The following is an 18,290-nucleotide window of genomic DNA, read 5'->3' as shown; positions in this document are numbered from 1 at the left end:
GTGACGTCTCTTGTCCAGAGGTTCAAAATTTGAAGGCTGGAGAGCAACATTGTGACTATTATTTAAAATACTCTGCACAGAGCACAGAGTCCAGACTGAGCATGTCAGATGGTGAGGACACAGAATGTTGGCTGAGGACTCTTTTTGATGAAAACAGGCCCGATTCACCAGATTCCCTTTCATCACAACATTTGGTTGAGAGCAGTTGCCAACCCAGATCTGAATCTAAACCCTTGTACGTCTCCAAGAACTTCACGTATGCAGATGTCGTCCGTGGACTAACACAACAAAAAGCAAATGAAGATGTGTTTGAAATGAAGTCAGTTGACACAGCTTGTTCAGAGCTTCCCCAACGCTGGACGGACAATGGCCGACCCTCACCCACCGGACAGTTGGAAGCAGAGGTGGGAGCTAGGTCTCCTGATTCAAATACATGTACTGCTCAAAGTGAACATAGAGCTCTGTCTCCTGATTCTCCTGTTCCTCAATTCACTGTCGACCACATTGTTTGTGAGGAAGAATCGACAAGGCCCACATCATTCACACCCCAATCGAGTCTTTCAGATTGGGAAGGAACCGATTTGTATCTTGATACCTTTTTCAATGAGACCGGACCCGAGTTTGCAGAGTGTTTCTCTCGAAAGGTCGAGCTCAGACCAAAGTCTCCTGATTCAGTGGTCTCTGAAGAGGAACTGAGGGCCCTGTCTCCGGATTCTCCAGTTCCTCAGTTCAGAGCAGACCACATCATATGTGAGGTTGAGTCTTCGAGGGCCACATCATTCACACCCCAGTCGAGTCTTTCAGATTGGGAAGGGACCGATTTGCATCTTGACGCCTTGTTTGATGAAACCAGACCAGAGTCTCCTCATTCTGTCTTGTCAGACGTGGAGCTTGAAGTATTGTTCTGCTGCAGGCCTTGGTCACCAGAATCTGTTTCTTCCAATTTTGACTCCTCATTGCTCAAGGAATGGTTAGAAGACTTTAGACCCTCTTCTCCGGAATCCCTGTGTTCAGTGGGTGGCGTCTCTTGTCCAGAGATTCAAAATTTGAAGGCTGGAGTTCTACATTGTGACTATTATTTAAAATACTCTGCACAGAGACCAGAATCCACACTGAGCATGTCAGATGGTGAGGATCCAGAATGTTGGCTGAGGACTCTTTTTGATGAAAACAGGCCCGATTCACCAGATTCCCTTTCATCAGAACATTTGGTTGAGAGCAGTTGCCAACCCAGAACTGAATCTAAACCCTTCTACGTCTCCAAGAACTTCACAAATGCAGATGTCGTCCGTGGACTTATACCACAAAGAGCAAATGAAGATGTGTTTGAAATGAAGTCAGTTGTCACAGATTGTTCAGAGCTTCCCCAACGCTTGACGGACAATGGCCGACCCTCACCCACAGGACAGTTGGAAGCAGAGGTGGGAGCTAGGTCTCCTGATTCAAATACATGTACTGCTCAAAGTGGAAATAGGGCTCTGTCTCCTGATTCTCCTGTTCCTCTATTCACTGTCGACCACATTGTTTGTGAGGAAGAATCGACAAGGCCCACATCATTCACACCCCAATCGAGTATTTCAGATTGGGAAGGAACCGATTTGTATCTTGATACCTTTTTCAATGAAACCGCACCAGAGTTTCCCGAGTGTCTATCTCTAAAGGTCGAGCTCAGACCAATGTCCCCTGATTCAGTGGTGTCTGAAGAGGAACTGAGGGCCCTGTCTCCGGATTCTCCAGTTCCTCAGTTCAGAGCAGACCACATCATATGTGAGGTTGAGTCTTCGAGGGCCACATCATTCACACCCCAGTCGAGTCTTTCAGATTGGGAAGGAACCGATTTGCATCTTGACACCTTGTTTGATGAAACCAGGCCAGAGTCTCCTCATTCTGTCTTGTCAGACGTGGACCTTGAAGTTTTGATCTGCAGCAGGCCTTGGTCACCAGAATCTGTTTCTTCCAATTTTGACTCCTCATTGCTCAAGGAATGGTTAGAAGACTTTAGACCCTCTTCTCCGGAATCCCTGTGTTCAGTAGGTGACGTCTCTTGTCCAAACATTCAAAATTTGAAGGCTGGAGAGCAACATTGTGACTATTATTTAAAATACTCTGCACAGAGACCAGAATCCACACTGAGCATGTCAGATGGTGAGGACACAGAATGTTGGCTGAGGACTCTTTTTGATGAAAACAGGCCCGATTCACCAGATTCCCTTTCATCAGAACATTTGGTTGAGAGCAGTTGCCAACCCAGAACTGAATCTAAACCCTTGTACGTGTCCAAGGACTTCACATATGCAGATGTCGTCCGTGGACTTACACAACAAAAAGCAAATGAAGATGTGTTTGAAATGAAGTCAGTTGTCACAGATTGTTCAGAGCTTCCCCAACGCTTGACGGACAATGGCCGACCCTCACCCACAGGACAGTTGGAGGCAGAGGTGGGAGCTAGGTCTCCTGATTCGTATCCTTGTACTGCTCAAAGTGAACATAGGGCTCTGTCTCCTGATTCTCCTGTTCCTCTATTCACTGTCGACCACATTGTTTGTGAGGAAGAATCGACAAGGCCCACATCATTCACACCCCAATCGAGTCTTTCAGATTGGGAAGGAACCGATTTATATCTTGATACCTTTTTCGGTGATACCGCACCAGAGTTTCCCGAGTGTCTATCTCTAAAGGCCGAGCTCAGACCAATGTCCCCTGATTCAGTGGTCTCTGAAGAGGAACTGAGGGCCCTGTCTCCGGATTCTCCAGTTCCTCAGTTCAGAGCAGACCACATCATATGTGAGGTTGAGTCTTCGAGGGCCACATCATTCACACCCCAATCTAGTATTTCAGATTGGGAAGGAACCGATTTGCATCTTGACACCTTGTTTGATGAAACCAGACCAGAGTCTCCTCATTCTGTCTTGTCAGACGTGGACCTTGAAGTATTGTTCTGCTGCAGGCCTTGGTCACCAGAATCTGTTTCTTCCAATTTTGACTCCTCATTGCTCAAGGAATGGTTAGAAGACTTTAGACCCTCTTCTCCGGAATCCCTGTGTTCAGTGGGTGGCGTCTCTTGTCCAGAGGTTCAAAATTTGAAGGCTGGAGAGCAACATTGTGACTATTATTTAAAATACTCTGCACAGAGACCAGAATCCACACTGAGCATGTCAGATGTTGAGGATACAGAATGTTGGCTGAGGACTCTTTTTGATGAAAACAGGCCCGATTCACCAGATTCCCTTTCATCAGAACATTTGGTTGAGAGCAGTTGCCAACCCAGATCTGAATCTAAACCCTTGTACGTGTCCAAGAACTTCACATATGCAGATGTTGTCCGTGGTCATACACAACCAAAAGCAAATGAAGATGTGTTTGAAATGAAGTCAGTTGACACAGATTGTTCAGAGCTTCCCCAACGCTTGACGGACAATGGCCGACCCTCACCCACAGGACAGTTGGAAGCAGAGGTGGGAGCTAGGTCTCCTGATTCAAATACATGTACTGCTCAAAGTGGAAATAGGGCTCTGTCTCCTGATTCTCCTGTTCCTCAATTCACTGTCAACCACATTGTTTGTGAGGAAGAATCGACAAGGCCCACATCATTCACACCCCAATCGAGTATTTCAGATTGGGAAGGAACCGATTTGTATCTTGATACCTTTTTCGGTGATACCGCACCAGAGTTTGCCGAGTGTCTATCTCTAAAGGTCGAGCTCAGACCAAAGTCCCCTGATTCAGTGGTGTCTGAAGAGGAACTGAGGGCCCTGTCTCCGGATTCTCCAGTTCCTCAGTTCAGAGCAGACCACATCATATGTGAGGTTGAGTCTTCGAGGGCCACATCATTCACACCCCAGTCGAGTCTTTCAGATTGGGAAGGGACCGATTTGCATCTTGACACCTTGTTTGATGAAACCAGACCAGAGTCTCCTCATTCTGTCTTGTCAGACGTGGAGCTTGAAGTATTGTTCTGCAGCAGGCCTTGGTCACCAGAATCTGTTTCTTCCAATTTTGACTCCTCATTGCTCAAGGAATGGTTAGAAGACTTTAGACCCTCTTCTCCGGAATCCCTGTGTTCAGTGGGTGGCGTCTCTTGTCCAGAGGTTCAAAATTTGAAGGCTGGAGAGCAACATTGTGACTATTATTTAAAATACTCTGCACAGAGCCCAGAGTCCACACTGAGCATGTCAGATGGTGAGGACACAGAATGTTGGCTGAGGACTCTTTTTGATGAAAACAGGCCCGATTCACCAGATTCCCTTTCATCAGAACATTTGGTTGAGAGCAGTTGCCAACCCAGATCTGAATCTAAACCCTTGTACGTGTCCAAGAACTTCACATATGCAGATGTTGTCCGTGGTCATACACAACCAAAAGCAAATGAAGATGTGTTTGAAATGAAGTCAGTTGACACAGCTTGTTCAGAGCGTCCCCAACGCTTGACGGACAATGGCCGACCCTCACCCACAGGACAGTTGGAAGCAGAGGTGGGAGCTAGGTCTCCTGATTCAAATACATGTACTGCTCAAAGTGGAAATAGGGCTCTGTCTCCTGATTCTCCTGTTCCTCAATTCACTGTCAACCACATTGTTTGTGAGGAAGAATCGACAAGGCCCACATCATTCACACCCCAATCGAGTATTTCAGATTGGGAAGGAACCGATTTGTATCTTGATACCTTTTTCGGTGATACCGCACCAGAGTTTGCCGAGTGTCTATCTCTAAAGGTCGAGCTCAGACCAAAGTCCCCTGATTCAGTGGTGTCTGAAGAGGAACTGAGGGCCCTGTCTCCGGATTCTCCAGTTCCTCAGTACAGAGCAGACCACATCATATGTGAGGTTGAGTCTTCGAGGGCCACATCATTCACACCCCATTCGAGTATTTCAGATTGGGAAGGGACCGATTTGTATCTTGATACCTTTTTCGGTGATACCGCACCAGAGTTTCCCGAGTGTCTATCTCTAAAGGTCGAGCTCAGACCAAAGTCCCCTGATTCAGTGGTCTCTGAAGAGGAACTGAGGGCCCTGTCTCCGGATTCTCCAGTTCCTCAGTTCAGAGCAGACCACATCATATGTGAGGTTGAGTCTTCGAGGGCCACATCATTCACACCCCAATCTAGTATTTCAGATTGGGAAGGGACCGATTTGCATCTTGACACCTTGTTTGATGAAACCAGACCAGAGTCTCCTCATTCTGTCTTGTCAGACGTGGAGCTTGAAGTATTGTTCTGCAGCAGGCCTTGGTCACCAGAATCTGTTTCTTCCAATTTTGACTCCTCATTGCTCAAGGAATGGTTAGAAGACTTTAGACCCTCTTCTCCGGAATCCCTGTGTTCAGTAGGTGACGTCTCTTGTCCAAACATTCAAAATTTGAAGGCTGGAGAGCAACATTGTGACTATTATTTAAAATACTCTGCACAGAGACCAGAATCCACACTGAGCATGTCAGATGGTGAGGACACAGAATGTTGGCTGAGGACTCTTTTTGATGAAAACAGGCCCGATTCACCAGATTCCCTTTCATCAGAACATTTGGTTGAGAGCAGTTGCCAACCCAGAACTGAATCTAAACCCTTGTACGTGTCCAAGGACTTCACATATGCAGATGTCGTCCGTGGACTTACACAACAAAAAGCAAATGAAGATGTGTTTGAAATGAAGTCAGTTGTCACAGATTGTTCAGAGCTTCCCCAACGCTTGACGGACAATGGCCGACCCTCACCCACAGGACAGTTGGAGGCAGAGGTGGGAGCTAGGTCTCCTGATTCGTATCCTTGTACTGCTCAAAGTGAACATAGGGCTCTGTCTCCTGATTCTCCTGTTCCTCTATTCACTGTCGACCACATTGTTTGTGAGGAAGAATCGACAAGGCCCACATCATTCACACCCCAATCGAGTCTTTCAGATTGGGAAGGAACCGATTTGTATCTTGATACCTTTTTCGGTGATACCGCACCAGAGTTTCCCGAGTGTCTATCTCTAAAGGCCGAGCTCAGACCAATGTCCCCTGATTCAGTGGTCTCTGAAGAGGAACTAAGGGCCCTGTCTCCGGATTCTCCAGTTCCTCAGTTCAGAGCAGACCACATCATATGTGAGGTTGAGTCTTCGAGGGCCACATCATTCACACCCCAATCTAGTATTTCAGATTGGGAAGGAACCGATTTGCATCTTGACACCTTGTTTGATGAAACCAGACCAGAGTCTCCTCATTCTGTCTTGTCAGACGTGGACCTTGAAGTATTGTTCTGCTGCAGGCCTTGGTCACCAGAATCTGTTTCTTCCAATTTTGACTCCTCATTGCTCAAGGAATGGTTAGAAGACTTTAGACCCTCTTCTCCGGAATCCCTGTGTTCAGTGGGTGGCGTCTCTTGTCCAGAGGTTCAAAATTTGAAGGCTGGAGAGCAACATTGTGACTATTATTTAAAATACTCTGCACAGAGACCAGAATCCACACTGAGCATGTCAGATGTTGAGGATACAGAATGTTGGCTGAGGACTCTTTTTGATGAAAACAGGCCCGATTCACCAGATTCCCTTTCATCAGAACATTTGGTTGAGAGCAGTTGCCAACCCACATCTGAATCTAAACCCTTGTACGTGTCCAAGAACTTCACATATGCAGATGTTGTCCGTGGTCATACACAACCAAAAGCAAATGAAGATGTGTTTGAAATGAAGTCAGTTGACACAGATTGTTCAGAGCTTCCCCAACGCTTGACGGACAATGGCCGACCCTCACCCACAGGACAGTTGGAAGCAGAGGTGGGAGCTAGGTCTCCTGATTCAAATACATGTACTGCTCAAAGTGGAAATAGGGCTCTGTCTCCTGATTCTCCTGTTCCTCAATTCACTGTCAACCACATTGTTTGTGAGGAAGAATCGACAAGGCCCACATCATTCACACCCCAATCGAGTATTTCAGATTGGGAAGGAACCGATTTGTATCTTGATACCTTTTTCGGTGATACCGCACCAGAGTTTGCCGAGTGTCTATCTCTAAAGGTCGAGCTCAGACCAAAGTCCCCTGATTCAGTGGTCTCTGAAGAGGAACTGAGGGCCCTGTCTCCGGATTCTCCAGTTCCTCAGTTCAGAGCAGACCACATCATATGTGAGGTTGAGTCTTCGAGGGCCACATCATTCACACCCCAGTCGAGTCTTTCAGATTGGGAAGGGACCGATTTGCATCTTGACACCTTGTTTGATGAAACCAGACCAGAGTCTCCTCATTCTGTCTTGTCAGACGTGGACCTTGAAGTATTGTTCTGCTGCAGGCCTTGGTCACCAGAATCTGTTTCTTCCAATTTTGACTCCTCATTGCTCAAGGAATGGTTAGAAGACTTTAGACCCTCTTCTCCGGAATCCCTGTGTTCAGTGGGTGGCGTCTCTTGTCCAGAGGTTCAAAATTTGAAGGCTGGAGAGCAACATTGTGACTATTATTTAAAATACTCTGCACAGAGACCAGAGTCCACACTGAGCATGTCAGATGGTGAGGACACAGAATGTTGGCTGAGGACTCTTTTTGATGAAAACAGGCCCGATTCACTAGATTCCCTTTCATCAGAACATTTGGTTGAGAGCAGTTGCCAACCCAGATCTGAATCTAAACCCTTGTACGTGTCCAAGAACTTCACATATGCAGATGTCGTCCGTGGACTTACACAACAAAAAGCAAATGAAGATGTGTTTGAAATGAAGTCAGTTGACACAGATTGTTCAGAGCTTCCCCAACGCTTGACGGACAATGGCCGACCCTCACCCACAGGACAGTTGGAAGCAGAGGTGGGAGCTAGGTCTCCTGATTCAAATACATGTACTGCTCAAAGTGGAAATAGGGCTCTGTCTCCTGATTCTCCTGTTCCTCAATTCACTGTCAACCACATTGTTTGTGAGGAAGAATCGACAAGGCCCACATCATTCACACCCCAATCGAGTATTTCAGATTGGGAAGGAACCGATTTGTATCTTGATACCTTTTTCGGTGATACCGCACCAGAGTTTGCCGAGTGTCTATCTCTAAAGGTCGAGCTCAGACCAAAGTCCCCTGATTCAGTGGTGTCTGAAGAGGAACTGAGGGCCCTGTCTCCGGATTCTCCAGTTCCTCAGTACAGAGCAGACCACATCATATGTGAGGTTGAGTCTTCGAGGGCCACATCATTCACACCCCAATCTAGTATTTCAGATTGGGAAGGGACCGATTTGCATCTTGACACCTTGTTTGATGAAACCAGACCAGAGTCTCCTCATTCTGACTTGTCAGACGTGGACCTTGAAGTATTGTTCTGCTGCAGGCCTTGGTCACCAGAATCTGTTTCTTCCAATTTTGACTCCTCATTGCTCAAGGAATGGTTAGAAGACTTTAGACCCTCTTCTCCGGAATCCCTGTGTTCAGTGGGTGGCGTCTCTTGTCCAGAGGTTCAAAATTTGAAGGCTGGAGAGCAACATTGTGACTATTATTTAAAATACTCTGCACAGAGACCAGAATCCACACTGAGCATGTCAGATGGTGAGGACACAGAATGTTGGCTGAGGACTCTTTTTGATGAAAACAGGCCCGATTCACCAGATTCCCTTTCATCAGAACATTTGGTTGAGAGCAGTTGCCAACCCAGAACTGAATCTAAACCCTTGTACGTGTCCAAGGACTTCACATATGCAGATGTCGTCCGTGGACTTACACAACAAAAAGCAAATGAAGATGTGTTTGAAATGAAGTCAGTTGTCACAGATTGTTCAGAGCTTCCCCAACGCTTGACGGACAATGGCCGACCCTCACCCACAGGACAGTTGGAGGCAGAGGTGGGAGCTAGGTCTCCTGATTCGTATCCTTGTACTGCTCAAAGTGAACATAGGGCTCTGTCTCCTGATTCTCCTGTTCCTCTATTCACTGTCGACCACATTGTTTGTGAGGAAGAATCGACAAGGCCCACATCATTCACACCCCAATCGAGTCTTTCAGATTGGGAAGGAACCGATTTGTATCTTGATACCTTTTTCGGTGATACCGCACCAGAGTTTCCCGAGTGTCTATCTCTAAAGGCCGAGCTCAGACCAATGTCCCCTGATTCAGTGGTCTCTGAAGAGGAACTAAGGGCCCTGTCTCCGGATTCTCCAGTTCCTCAGTTCAGAGCAGACCACATCATATGTGAGGTTGAGTCTTCGAGGGCCACATCATTCACACCCCAATCTAGTATTTCAGATTGGGAAGGAACCGATTTGCATCTTGACACCTTGTTTGATGAAACCAGACCAGAGTCTCCTCATTCTGTCTTGTCAGACGTGGACCTTGAAGTATTGTTCTGCTGCAGGCCTTGGTCACCAGAATCTGTTTCTTCCAATTTTGACTCCTCATTGCTCAAGGAATGGTTAGAAGACTTTAGACCCTCTTCTCCGGAATCCCTGTGTTCAGTGGGTGGCGTCTCTTGTCCAGAGGTTCAAAATTTGAAGGCTGGAGAGCAACATTGTGACTATTATTTAAAATACTCTGCACAGAGACCAGAATCCACACTGAGCATGTCAGATGTTGAGGATACAGAATGTTGGCTGAGGACTCTTTTTGATGAAAACAGGCCCGATTCACCAGATTCCCTTTCATCAGAACATTTGGTTGAGAGCAGTTGCCAACCCAGATCTGAATCTAAACCCTTGTACGTGTCCAAGAACTTCACATATGCAGATGTTGTCCGTGGTCATACACAACCAAAAGCAAATGAAGATGTGTTTGAAATGAAGTCAGTTGACACAGATTGTTCAGAGCTTCCCCAACGCTTGACGGACAATGGCCGACCCTCACCCACAGGACAGTTGGAAGCAGAGGTGGGAGCTAGGTCTCCTGATTCAAATACATGTACTGCTCAAAGTGGAAATAGGGCTCTGTCTCCTGATTCTCCTGTTCCTCAATTCACTGTCAACCACATTGTTTGTGAGGAAGAATCGACAAGGCCCACATCATTCACACCCCAATCGAGTATTTCAGATTGGGAAGGAACCGATTTGTATCTTGATACCTTTTTCGGTGATACCGCACCAGAGTTTGCCGAGTGTCTATCTCTAAAGGTCGAGCTCAGACCAAAGTCCCCTGATTCAGTGGTGTCTGAAGAGGAACTGAGGGCCCTGTCTCCGGATTCTCCAGTTCCTCAGTTCAGAGCAGACCACATCATATGTGAGGTTGAGTCTTCGAGGGCCACATCATTCACACCCCAGTCGAGTCTTTCAGATTGGGAAGGGACCGATTTGCATCTTGACACCTTGTTTGATGAAACCAGACCAGAGTCTCCTCATTCTGTCTTGTCAGACGTGGAGCTTGAAGTATTGTTCTGCAGCAGGCCTTGGTCACCAGAATCTGTTTCTTCCAATTTTGACTCCTCATTGCTCAAGGAATGGTTAGAAGACTTTAGACCCTCTTCTCCGGAATCCCTGTGTTCAGTGGGTGGCGTCTCTTGTCCAGAGGTTCAAAATTTGAAGGCTGGAGAGCAACATTGTGACTATTATTTAAAATACTCTGCACAGAGCCCAGAGTCCACACTGAGCATGTCAGATGGTGAGGACACAGAATGTTGGCTGAGGACTCTTTTTGATGAAAACAGGCCCGATTCACCAGATTCCCTTTCATCAGAACATTTGGTTGAGAGCAGTTGCCAACCCAGATCTGAATCTAAACCCTTGTACGTGTCCAAGAACTTCACATATGCAGATGTTGTCCGTGGTCATACACAACCAAAAGCAAATGAAGATGTGTTTGAAATGAAGTCAGTTGACACAGCTTGTTCAGAGCGTCCCCAACGCTTGACGGACAATGGCCGACCCTCACCCACAGGACAGTTGGAAGCAGAGGTGGGAGCTAGGTCTCCTGATTCAAATACATGTACTGCTCAAAGTGGAAATAGGGCTCTGTCTCCTGATTCTCCTGTTCCTCAATTCACTGTCAACCACATTGTTTGTGAGGAAGAATCGACAAGGCCCACATCATTCACACCCCAATCGAGTATTTCAGATTGGGAAGGAACCGATTTGTATCTTGATACCTTTTTCGGTGATACCGCACCAGAGTTTGCCGAGTGTCTATCTCTAAAGGTCGAGCTCAGACCAAAGTCCCCTGATTCAGTGGTGTCTGAAGAGGAACTGAGGGCCCTGTCTCCGGATTCTCCAGTTCCTCAGTTCAGAGCAGACCACATCATATGTGAGGTTGAGTCTTCGAGGGCCACATCATTCACACCCCAGTCGAGTCTTTCAGATTGGGAAGGGACCGATTTGCATCTTGACACCTTGTTTGATGAAACCAGACCAGAGTCTCCTCATTCTGTCTTGTCAGACGTGGAGCTTGAAGTATTGTTCTGCAGCAGGCCTTGGTCACCAGAATCTGTTTCTTCCAATTTTGACTCCTCATTGCTCAAGGAATGGTTAGAAGACTTTAGACCCTCTTCTCCGGAATCCCTGTGTTCAGTGGGTGGCGTCTCTTGTCCAGAGGTTCAAAATTTGAAGGCTGGAGAGCAACATTGTGACTATTATTTAAAATACTCTGCACAGAGCCCAGAGTCCACACTGAGCATGTCAGATGGTGAGGACACAGAATGTTGGCTGAGGACTCTTTTTGATGAAAACAGGCCAGATTCACCAGATTCCCTTTCATCAGAACATTTGGTTGAGAGCAGTTGCCAACCCAGATCTGAATCTAAACCCTTGTACGTCTCCAAGAACTTCACGTATGCAGATGTCGTCCGTGGACTAACACAACAAAAAGCAAATGAAGATGTGTTTGAAATGAAGTCAGTTGACACAGCTTGTTCAGAGCGTCCCCAACGCTTGACGGACAATGGCCGACCCTCACCCACAGGACAGTTGGAAGCAGAGGTGGGAGCTAGGTCTCCTGATTCAAATACATGTACTGCTCAAAGTGGAAATAGGGCTCTGTCTCCTGATTCTCCTGTTCCTCAATTCACTGTCGACCACATTGTTTGTGAGGAAGAATCGACAAGGCCCACATCATTCACACCCCAATCGAGTCTTTCAGATTGGGAAGGAACCGATTTGTATCTTGATACCTTTTTCAATGAGACCGGACCAGAGTTTGCAGAGTGTCTCTCTCTAAAGGTCGAGCTCAGACCAATGTCCCCTGATTCAGTGGTGTCTGAAGAGGAACTGAGGGCCCTGTCTCCGGATTCTCCAGTTCCTCAGTTCAGAGCAGACCACATCATATGTGAGGTTGAGTCTTCGAGGGCCACATCATTCACACCCCATTCGAGTATTTCAGATTGGGAAGGGACCGATTTGTATCTTGATACCTTTTTCGGTGATACCGCACCAGAGTTTCCCGAGTGTCTATCTCTAAAGGTCGAGCTCAGACCAAAGTCCCCTGATTCAGTGGTCTCTGAAGAGGAACTGAGGGCCCTGTCTCCGGATTCTCCAGTTCCTCAGTTCAGAGCAGACCACATCATATGTGAGGTTGAGTCTTCGAGGGCCACATCATTCACACCCCAATCTAGTATTTCAGATTGGGAAGGGACCGATTTGCATCTTGACACCTTGTTTGATGAAACCAGACCAGAGTCTCCTCATTCTGTCTTGTCAGACGTGGAGCTTGAAGTATTGTTCTGCAGCAGGCCTTGGTCACCAGAATCTGTTTCTTCCAATTTTGACTCCTCATTGCTCAAGGAATGGTTAGAAGACTTTAGACCCTCTTCTCCGGAATCCCTGTGTTCAGTGGGTGGCGTCTCTTGTCCAGAGGTTCAAAATTTGAAGGCTGGAGAGCAACATTGTGACTATTATTTAAAATACTCTGCACAGAGCCCAGAGTCCACACTGAGCATGTCAGATGGTGAGGATACAGAATGTTGGCTGAGGACTCTTTTTGATGAAAACAGGCCCGATTCACCAGATTCCCTTTCATCAGAACATTTGGTTGAGAGCAGTTGCCAACCCAGAACTGAATCTAAACCCTTCTTCGTCTCCAAGAACTTCACGTATGCAGATGTCGTCCGTGGACTAACACAACAAAAAGCAAATGAAGATGTGTTTGAAATGAAGTCAGTTGACACAGATTGTTCAGAGCTTCCCCAACGCTTGACGGACAATGGCCGACCCTCACCCACAGGACAGTTGGAAGCAGAGGTGGGAGCTAGGTCTCCTGATTCAAATACATGTACTGCTCAAAGTGAACATAGAGCTCTGTCTCCTGATTCTCCTGTTCCTCAATTCACTGTCGACCACATTGTTTGTGAGGAAGAATCGACAAGGCCCACATCATTCACACCCCAATCGAGTCTTTCAGATTGGGAAGGAACCGATTTGTATCTTGATACCTTTTTCAATGAAACCGCACCAGAGTTTCCCGACTCTCTATCTCCGAAGGTCGAGCTCAGACCAAAGTCCCCTGATTCAGTGGTGTCTGAAGAGGAACTGAGGGCCCTGTCTCCGGATTCTCCAGTTCCTCAGTTCAGAGCAGACCACATCATATGTGAGGTTGAGTCTTCGAGGGCCACATCTTTCACACCCCAGTCGAGTCTTTCAGATTGGGAAGGGACCGATTTACATCTTGACACCTTGTTTGATGAAACCAGACCAGAGTCTCCTCATTCTGTCTTGTCAGACGTGGAGCTTGAAGTATTGTTCGGCAGCAGGCCTTGGTCACCAGAATCTGTTTCTTCCACTCTTGAAGGAACCGATTGTAGGGCGCTTGAGGATTTCTTAGAAGAATTTCGGCCATCTTCTCCGGAATCCTCATGTTCTTTTGATCCTATTATTAGTCCTGACGTTCACCATGGAAACTTATTGAATCGACATTGTGACTACTACTTACAGTACCCTGAACGATCAGAATCATCGTTTTCAACTTCTTCTGATATAGACACCTCTGACTCCTATTACGAGGAGTCCGTTGACTTCATCCGTGAGCATTCACAGAATTCGGAGGTTTTTTTCCGTGATGATGTTTTGTTCTTTCCTTCTTCAGAAATTTTTCTTGATGCTTTCAACAAAACAGAGTCTCTTTCCATTTCAGATTCATATTCGCCCTCAGACCACGAGAGTTTTTCATCATCTATTGACGAGTCCCCAGTTTTGAAAACACACATGACTCAATTAAAACCTGATCACACACCAAGCTGCTTCATCACCAGTATCCTTGATCCATTGTATAAAGGCGCTGAAATCGAAGGTTTCAGGAGTGCTATGGATAATAAATCGCATCCTGCCTCCAGAGAAAAACAAAATGACATTACTGTCATAAGCTTTGTACAGAGTCAGCTTCAAAACACTTCCCCAAATCCATCAGTTTTTGGGTTGTCAGATAAAAAGATTTTGAGTTCAGTGAATGTGAAGCATCATTTGCCTGACAATCTTGGTCCTGAACTCTATAACATCCCTTCTCTTGCTGAAGTAAAACCTGATGAACACCATGGGGACTCAGCCTTTCACAGTCATTTAAATTCCCCAATGCATTTATTGGATCAGCACACTGCCTTATCTCTAAAATCACAAAGCGTGAATATATCAGAAGACTCATGTCGTGCACCAGCATGCGTTGTGTTAGCAACAAACAATGATAGCCCAATATCAACTCATAATCGCTTTGAGCTCTGTTCAGTGAGTCATGAGACCCAAGCAGAAGAAGGCCATGTACGTGACTTCCAGTCAGTGCTTCATACTCAAGAGCAGAGATCACGAACTGATGAAAAAACTGTGATAAAGTTGGGTTCCAGGAGGCTGATGTCTCACTTGTTTGATCCCGTCTATAAAGGTAAATGTATTCAACATGGGAACAAATCGCCTGTTGATGCAAATCATTAAACTCAAAACAATGACAAATATTGGGAGACCATTTTATACTCAACGTTTTTACCCAGCACGCCACCATAAATGAAACAAAAGCCAATGCATCATATAGGAATTCTTTTTCTTCCCCAACAATTATCAAGCCCCATGTCCGATTGTTTCGATTGGGCATAGAGCTCCATTATGTTTGTAGTCCAACCACGACTGGCATTGGTGGATACTGAGCATTTCTATCAGGAATGCAAAATGAATTTAGCTGTAATCACCTGTTAAGAGACTGTTATTGTAAGAGACGTGAAAGGCAAGTTACTGCCAGGCCGTTATGAACTCAAAAAAGCACTCAGAGAGCGCAACGCCCCGTTAAGCAGCTTCATTCCTCCCCCAACACAGTCTTCTCATGTCAAAATATTCTTCAAGATCCTGGATCCAAACGCCAGTCTGGCACAAATACAGTAAATGGTCCTACAGTATCTCCCAAAGCAAAAGAATCCTTTAAAAAATTCTTGGATCCAGGATCACTCCCAAAATTGATTCATTTCTTCCTTGTCCCGTTTCGCACCTGAAAATTCATTCAAATTCCTCCTTCAACTTTTCAAGTCATTTTGAGCAGAGACAGACAGACAAAGCAACACAGTTGGAAACATAACCTCCTTGGCAGAGGTGCATATATATAGTCACGCCAGCCACATATGCTCTACAGACCCTGAGTTAAACTTGCCAAAGCCAGAAGCAAACCTGCAGAATTGTCAGGTTATACCTTTTAAAATACTTCAGTTGAGTCGCAAAGCATTAGAAGTACGTGATTTGACTTTTGGCTGGAGATGAACCTTGAACTGACTCAAGAAAGAAGTTGATCAGTGGCACAAAGGATTACGATTCTTTGACATAAGTGGACAATACCAGAGACATGACAAGGAAATCACCAGAATGTGGACAAGATCAAAGTTTTCTTGGTTCCGGTAAGCTGGCTTGCCCAGTGGTCATGCGGTGCTGGTTGTCCTAATAAATACATTTGGTGCTAAACAGTGTTTGTATGTGGAATTATGCGTTCACTAATGTTCCCTGCTGGTTTGACCGCACAGCTTGGCTTAAATGCATTTGAGCAGATCCAAAAACCTGTGGTAGGAAGCTGCCACACTACTTGCTTTGCTTCTGATTTATGATGCCATTCCTGTTTGTCAATAAAGGAAACGGGTCGTTCAGTATGTTAAAAGGTGTTGGCTTTGCATTTACCTTCACTTTAACCTACTGTCATGATCATTGTTTCTGGTTTCCCTAAATATCAGCAAAACCATGAGGTTTCCCTGAATATGACGTTGGTTATAAGTGAATTTCTGCATTGAAAATCTTCTCAATGCGGTGTTGGCATACGCATGCATCACTATGTTTTTGGTTTTTTTTTTCAAAATCATGTTTGTTTTTTCACCTCATCTCATCATTTCTTTCAGGATTTCACATCATCTGAGACTAATGTGTCAGATATTAAACAGCCATACTTGTACGATGAGAGCCAGCTGCCTCACTCAGGTGCAGTGTTGACTGAAAGTACCGAATCTCTAGTCGAACTTGAAGGATTGACCGCTGATGTCAACTCCCCCCTGGAAGCAGAAGACCCATTAGAATCCTCTGAACTAGAAGAACATTCCAAAATCTCTCCCTTGAATGCGCCTCCAACTGATGTCCCTGGCCAAGATGCCACCGATGAGAAATGTACCTTGTCCTCTGAGTCTTCTCCGACGCCGTCAGTGTCCGGCTCACCACAGCTGGACAAGTTGATCTGTGACCTTGAGGAGATGAAAGGAATGTTGACTTGTTCAGAGGAACCTGAATCCAGAAATGAAGCGACAGCTATTCTCTTCGACAATGATCTGGCTGATTTTGAATGTCTCACTGAGGAGAAATCTCAAAGACCCAGCACACCGTTTTCACTAGAGGAGGAGGAGGAGGAGACAGAGCAAACCACCGCCTCAGCAGCCGATCAAATTAAATATAAAGAACTGCTGGACACTTCTGCTGTAGCAAACGACATCGAATGTCCCCTGATGAGTGGTAGCAGTGAAGGACATGATTTTGGAAGTGACCGATGCGTCCCATCAGTTGAGGAAAGTTCCTCAAAAGAAACATGTCTGCCTGCAATGTTCCATGAGAATCAGCCTGACACTGATGCAACGTCTCTCCCCGAAGAATCAAGTGAAGTGATCAGTCTGAATGACAGTAGAGGCGACATTCAAGAAGATGACTCGACCTCCTCATTCTCTGATTTAGTGGACATCCACAAAGAAGAATCCACAGCCCAAGAGCCAGGTGAAGGTGCCCCTCTGCATGATGAGGCGTCACTGGACATGAACCAGTCCTGGGATTTGCTTCAGGAGACGGCGTCGCCTGCAGAATATTTCACTTTTGAGGAAATAGTCCCAGACATGTCTTTGTTTGACAAGCAGCCTGATTTTGGCCACTTGCATTCTGAGTCAGTGGATTCCGCTGATTATCATGTCACTCCGCTTGAATCCAAAGCGCAGACTTTGTCAGCCTCTGATGATGACTACAGCTCCCCACCTGCACAACAAAACCTTGTTCCACCAGAATATTCCGAGGTCGTGCAAAGCGGTGCTCATAGTTCAGCCGTGGTTGGAAATGACCCAGAGCTTTTCTTTGACTGCACCCATGGAGCGGCAGCGTCCGAAGAGGCAGCTGGAAGTGTGGAGGAATGTCCTAAACAAGGAAAGAGAGCAGCTGTTCTGTCTTCAGGGAGCGATGAAGACTACGAGGATGCTTCTTTCAGCCATGAAGAACATGGCAAACTGAAACAGTGGGATGATTCCGATGAGGAATTCATCATGTGTGAGGCAGCCATCGCTAGGATGGGGGAGTATGAGGATATCGGTGAAGCGCTGGCGAGGGTAAGATGAACTTACCAGGCAACAACTGCAAGTTTTCCCCTGAGCTGAGCTTAACCACACCAGGCTATGTGACTTAAGGAATGATGGCTACCCTTCTGGTTTTACTCATGGAAGCAGAAACTCCGATTTGTTTTGAAAATTCCTAACTCCGCATGTCAACGGCAGTGTCATTATGGATTTAAATTTGCATGGTTGTTTGGCACATTTGTTTTTGTGAGCGCCGAGTCTTCTGGTGCACTTTTCTCTCAAAAGAATTTGTTTGGAAAGTGCACCGTAGCACCCTGGTTTTCCTCCACCTCTTGCTGCTGCGTGTGTCGTCCCAATGCTTGGGCCACTGATGGATTTGTGCTACCTGGTCAGGAAGTCAGCGCGGAGCTGGGACCAATGTCGGAAAGTTCAGATGACGAGTTCTTGACAACCAGAATAGTGCGAAGGAGAGTTGTCATCAAGGTATCTGATTCAAATGGGCATGATAGACGTGAGATTGGAGCACGACTCTAACCATCTGAGATTCTCAGTCGAAACCACAAATACTAACAAGTGACAATAACAACGAATGATGACAAAGGAGGTGGTGATTCTCCGCGAACCTGGCTGGAATTTTTATTTCCCCCGCTACTACTCTATGAGGTTGTTTTTT

The 18,290-nt window shown here is 46.1% G+C and overlaps 2 protein-coding genes across 8 annotated transcripts in view; both read left to right on the top strand.

The window, feature by feature from the left end:
- The window catches only part of LOC128754490 (ankyrin-2-like), a 69,091-nt gene that overhangs the window by 46,811 nt on the left and 3,990 nt on the right, over positions 1–18,290 (top strand). The gene's annotated exons all lie outside the window — the stretch shown is intronic.
- On the top strand, positions 15,701–18,151 carry LOC128754491 (uncharacterized). The gene is made up of 2 exons (XM_053857153.1): positions 15,701–17,650; positions 18,011–18,151. The coding sequence occupies exons 1-2, from the start codon at positions 16,124–16,126 to the stop codon at positions 18,149–18,151; spliced, it is 1,668 nt and encodes a 555-aa protein (XP_053713128.1). The 5' UTR covers positions 15,701–16,123.

This window comes from Synchiropus splendidus, chromosome 2 (genome assembly GCF_027744825.2).
Source record: "Synchiropus splendidus isolate RoL2022-P1 chromosome 2, RoL_Sspl_1.0, whole genome shotgun sequence".
NCBI lineage: Eukaryota > Metazoa > Chordata > Actinopteri > Syngnathiformes > Callionymidae > Synchiropus > Synchiropus splendidus.
Note: the sequence above shows the minus strand (reverse complement) of the source record. Positions and strands in the feature narration are given on the sequence as shown.

Excerpts from the sequence above, each read along its gene's own strand:
- LOC128754491 (XM_053857153.1), top strand. The coding sequence starts at position 16,124 with ATGCATCACTATGTTTTTGGTTTTTTTTTTCAAAATCATGTTTGTTTT. Across the intron at positions 17,651-18,010 it reads TCGGTGAAGCGCTGGCGAGG|GAAGTCAGCGCGGAGCTGGG; the intron begins GTAAGATGAACT and ends CTACCTGGTCAG.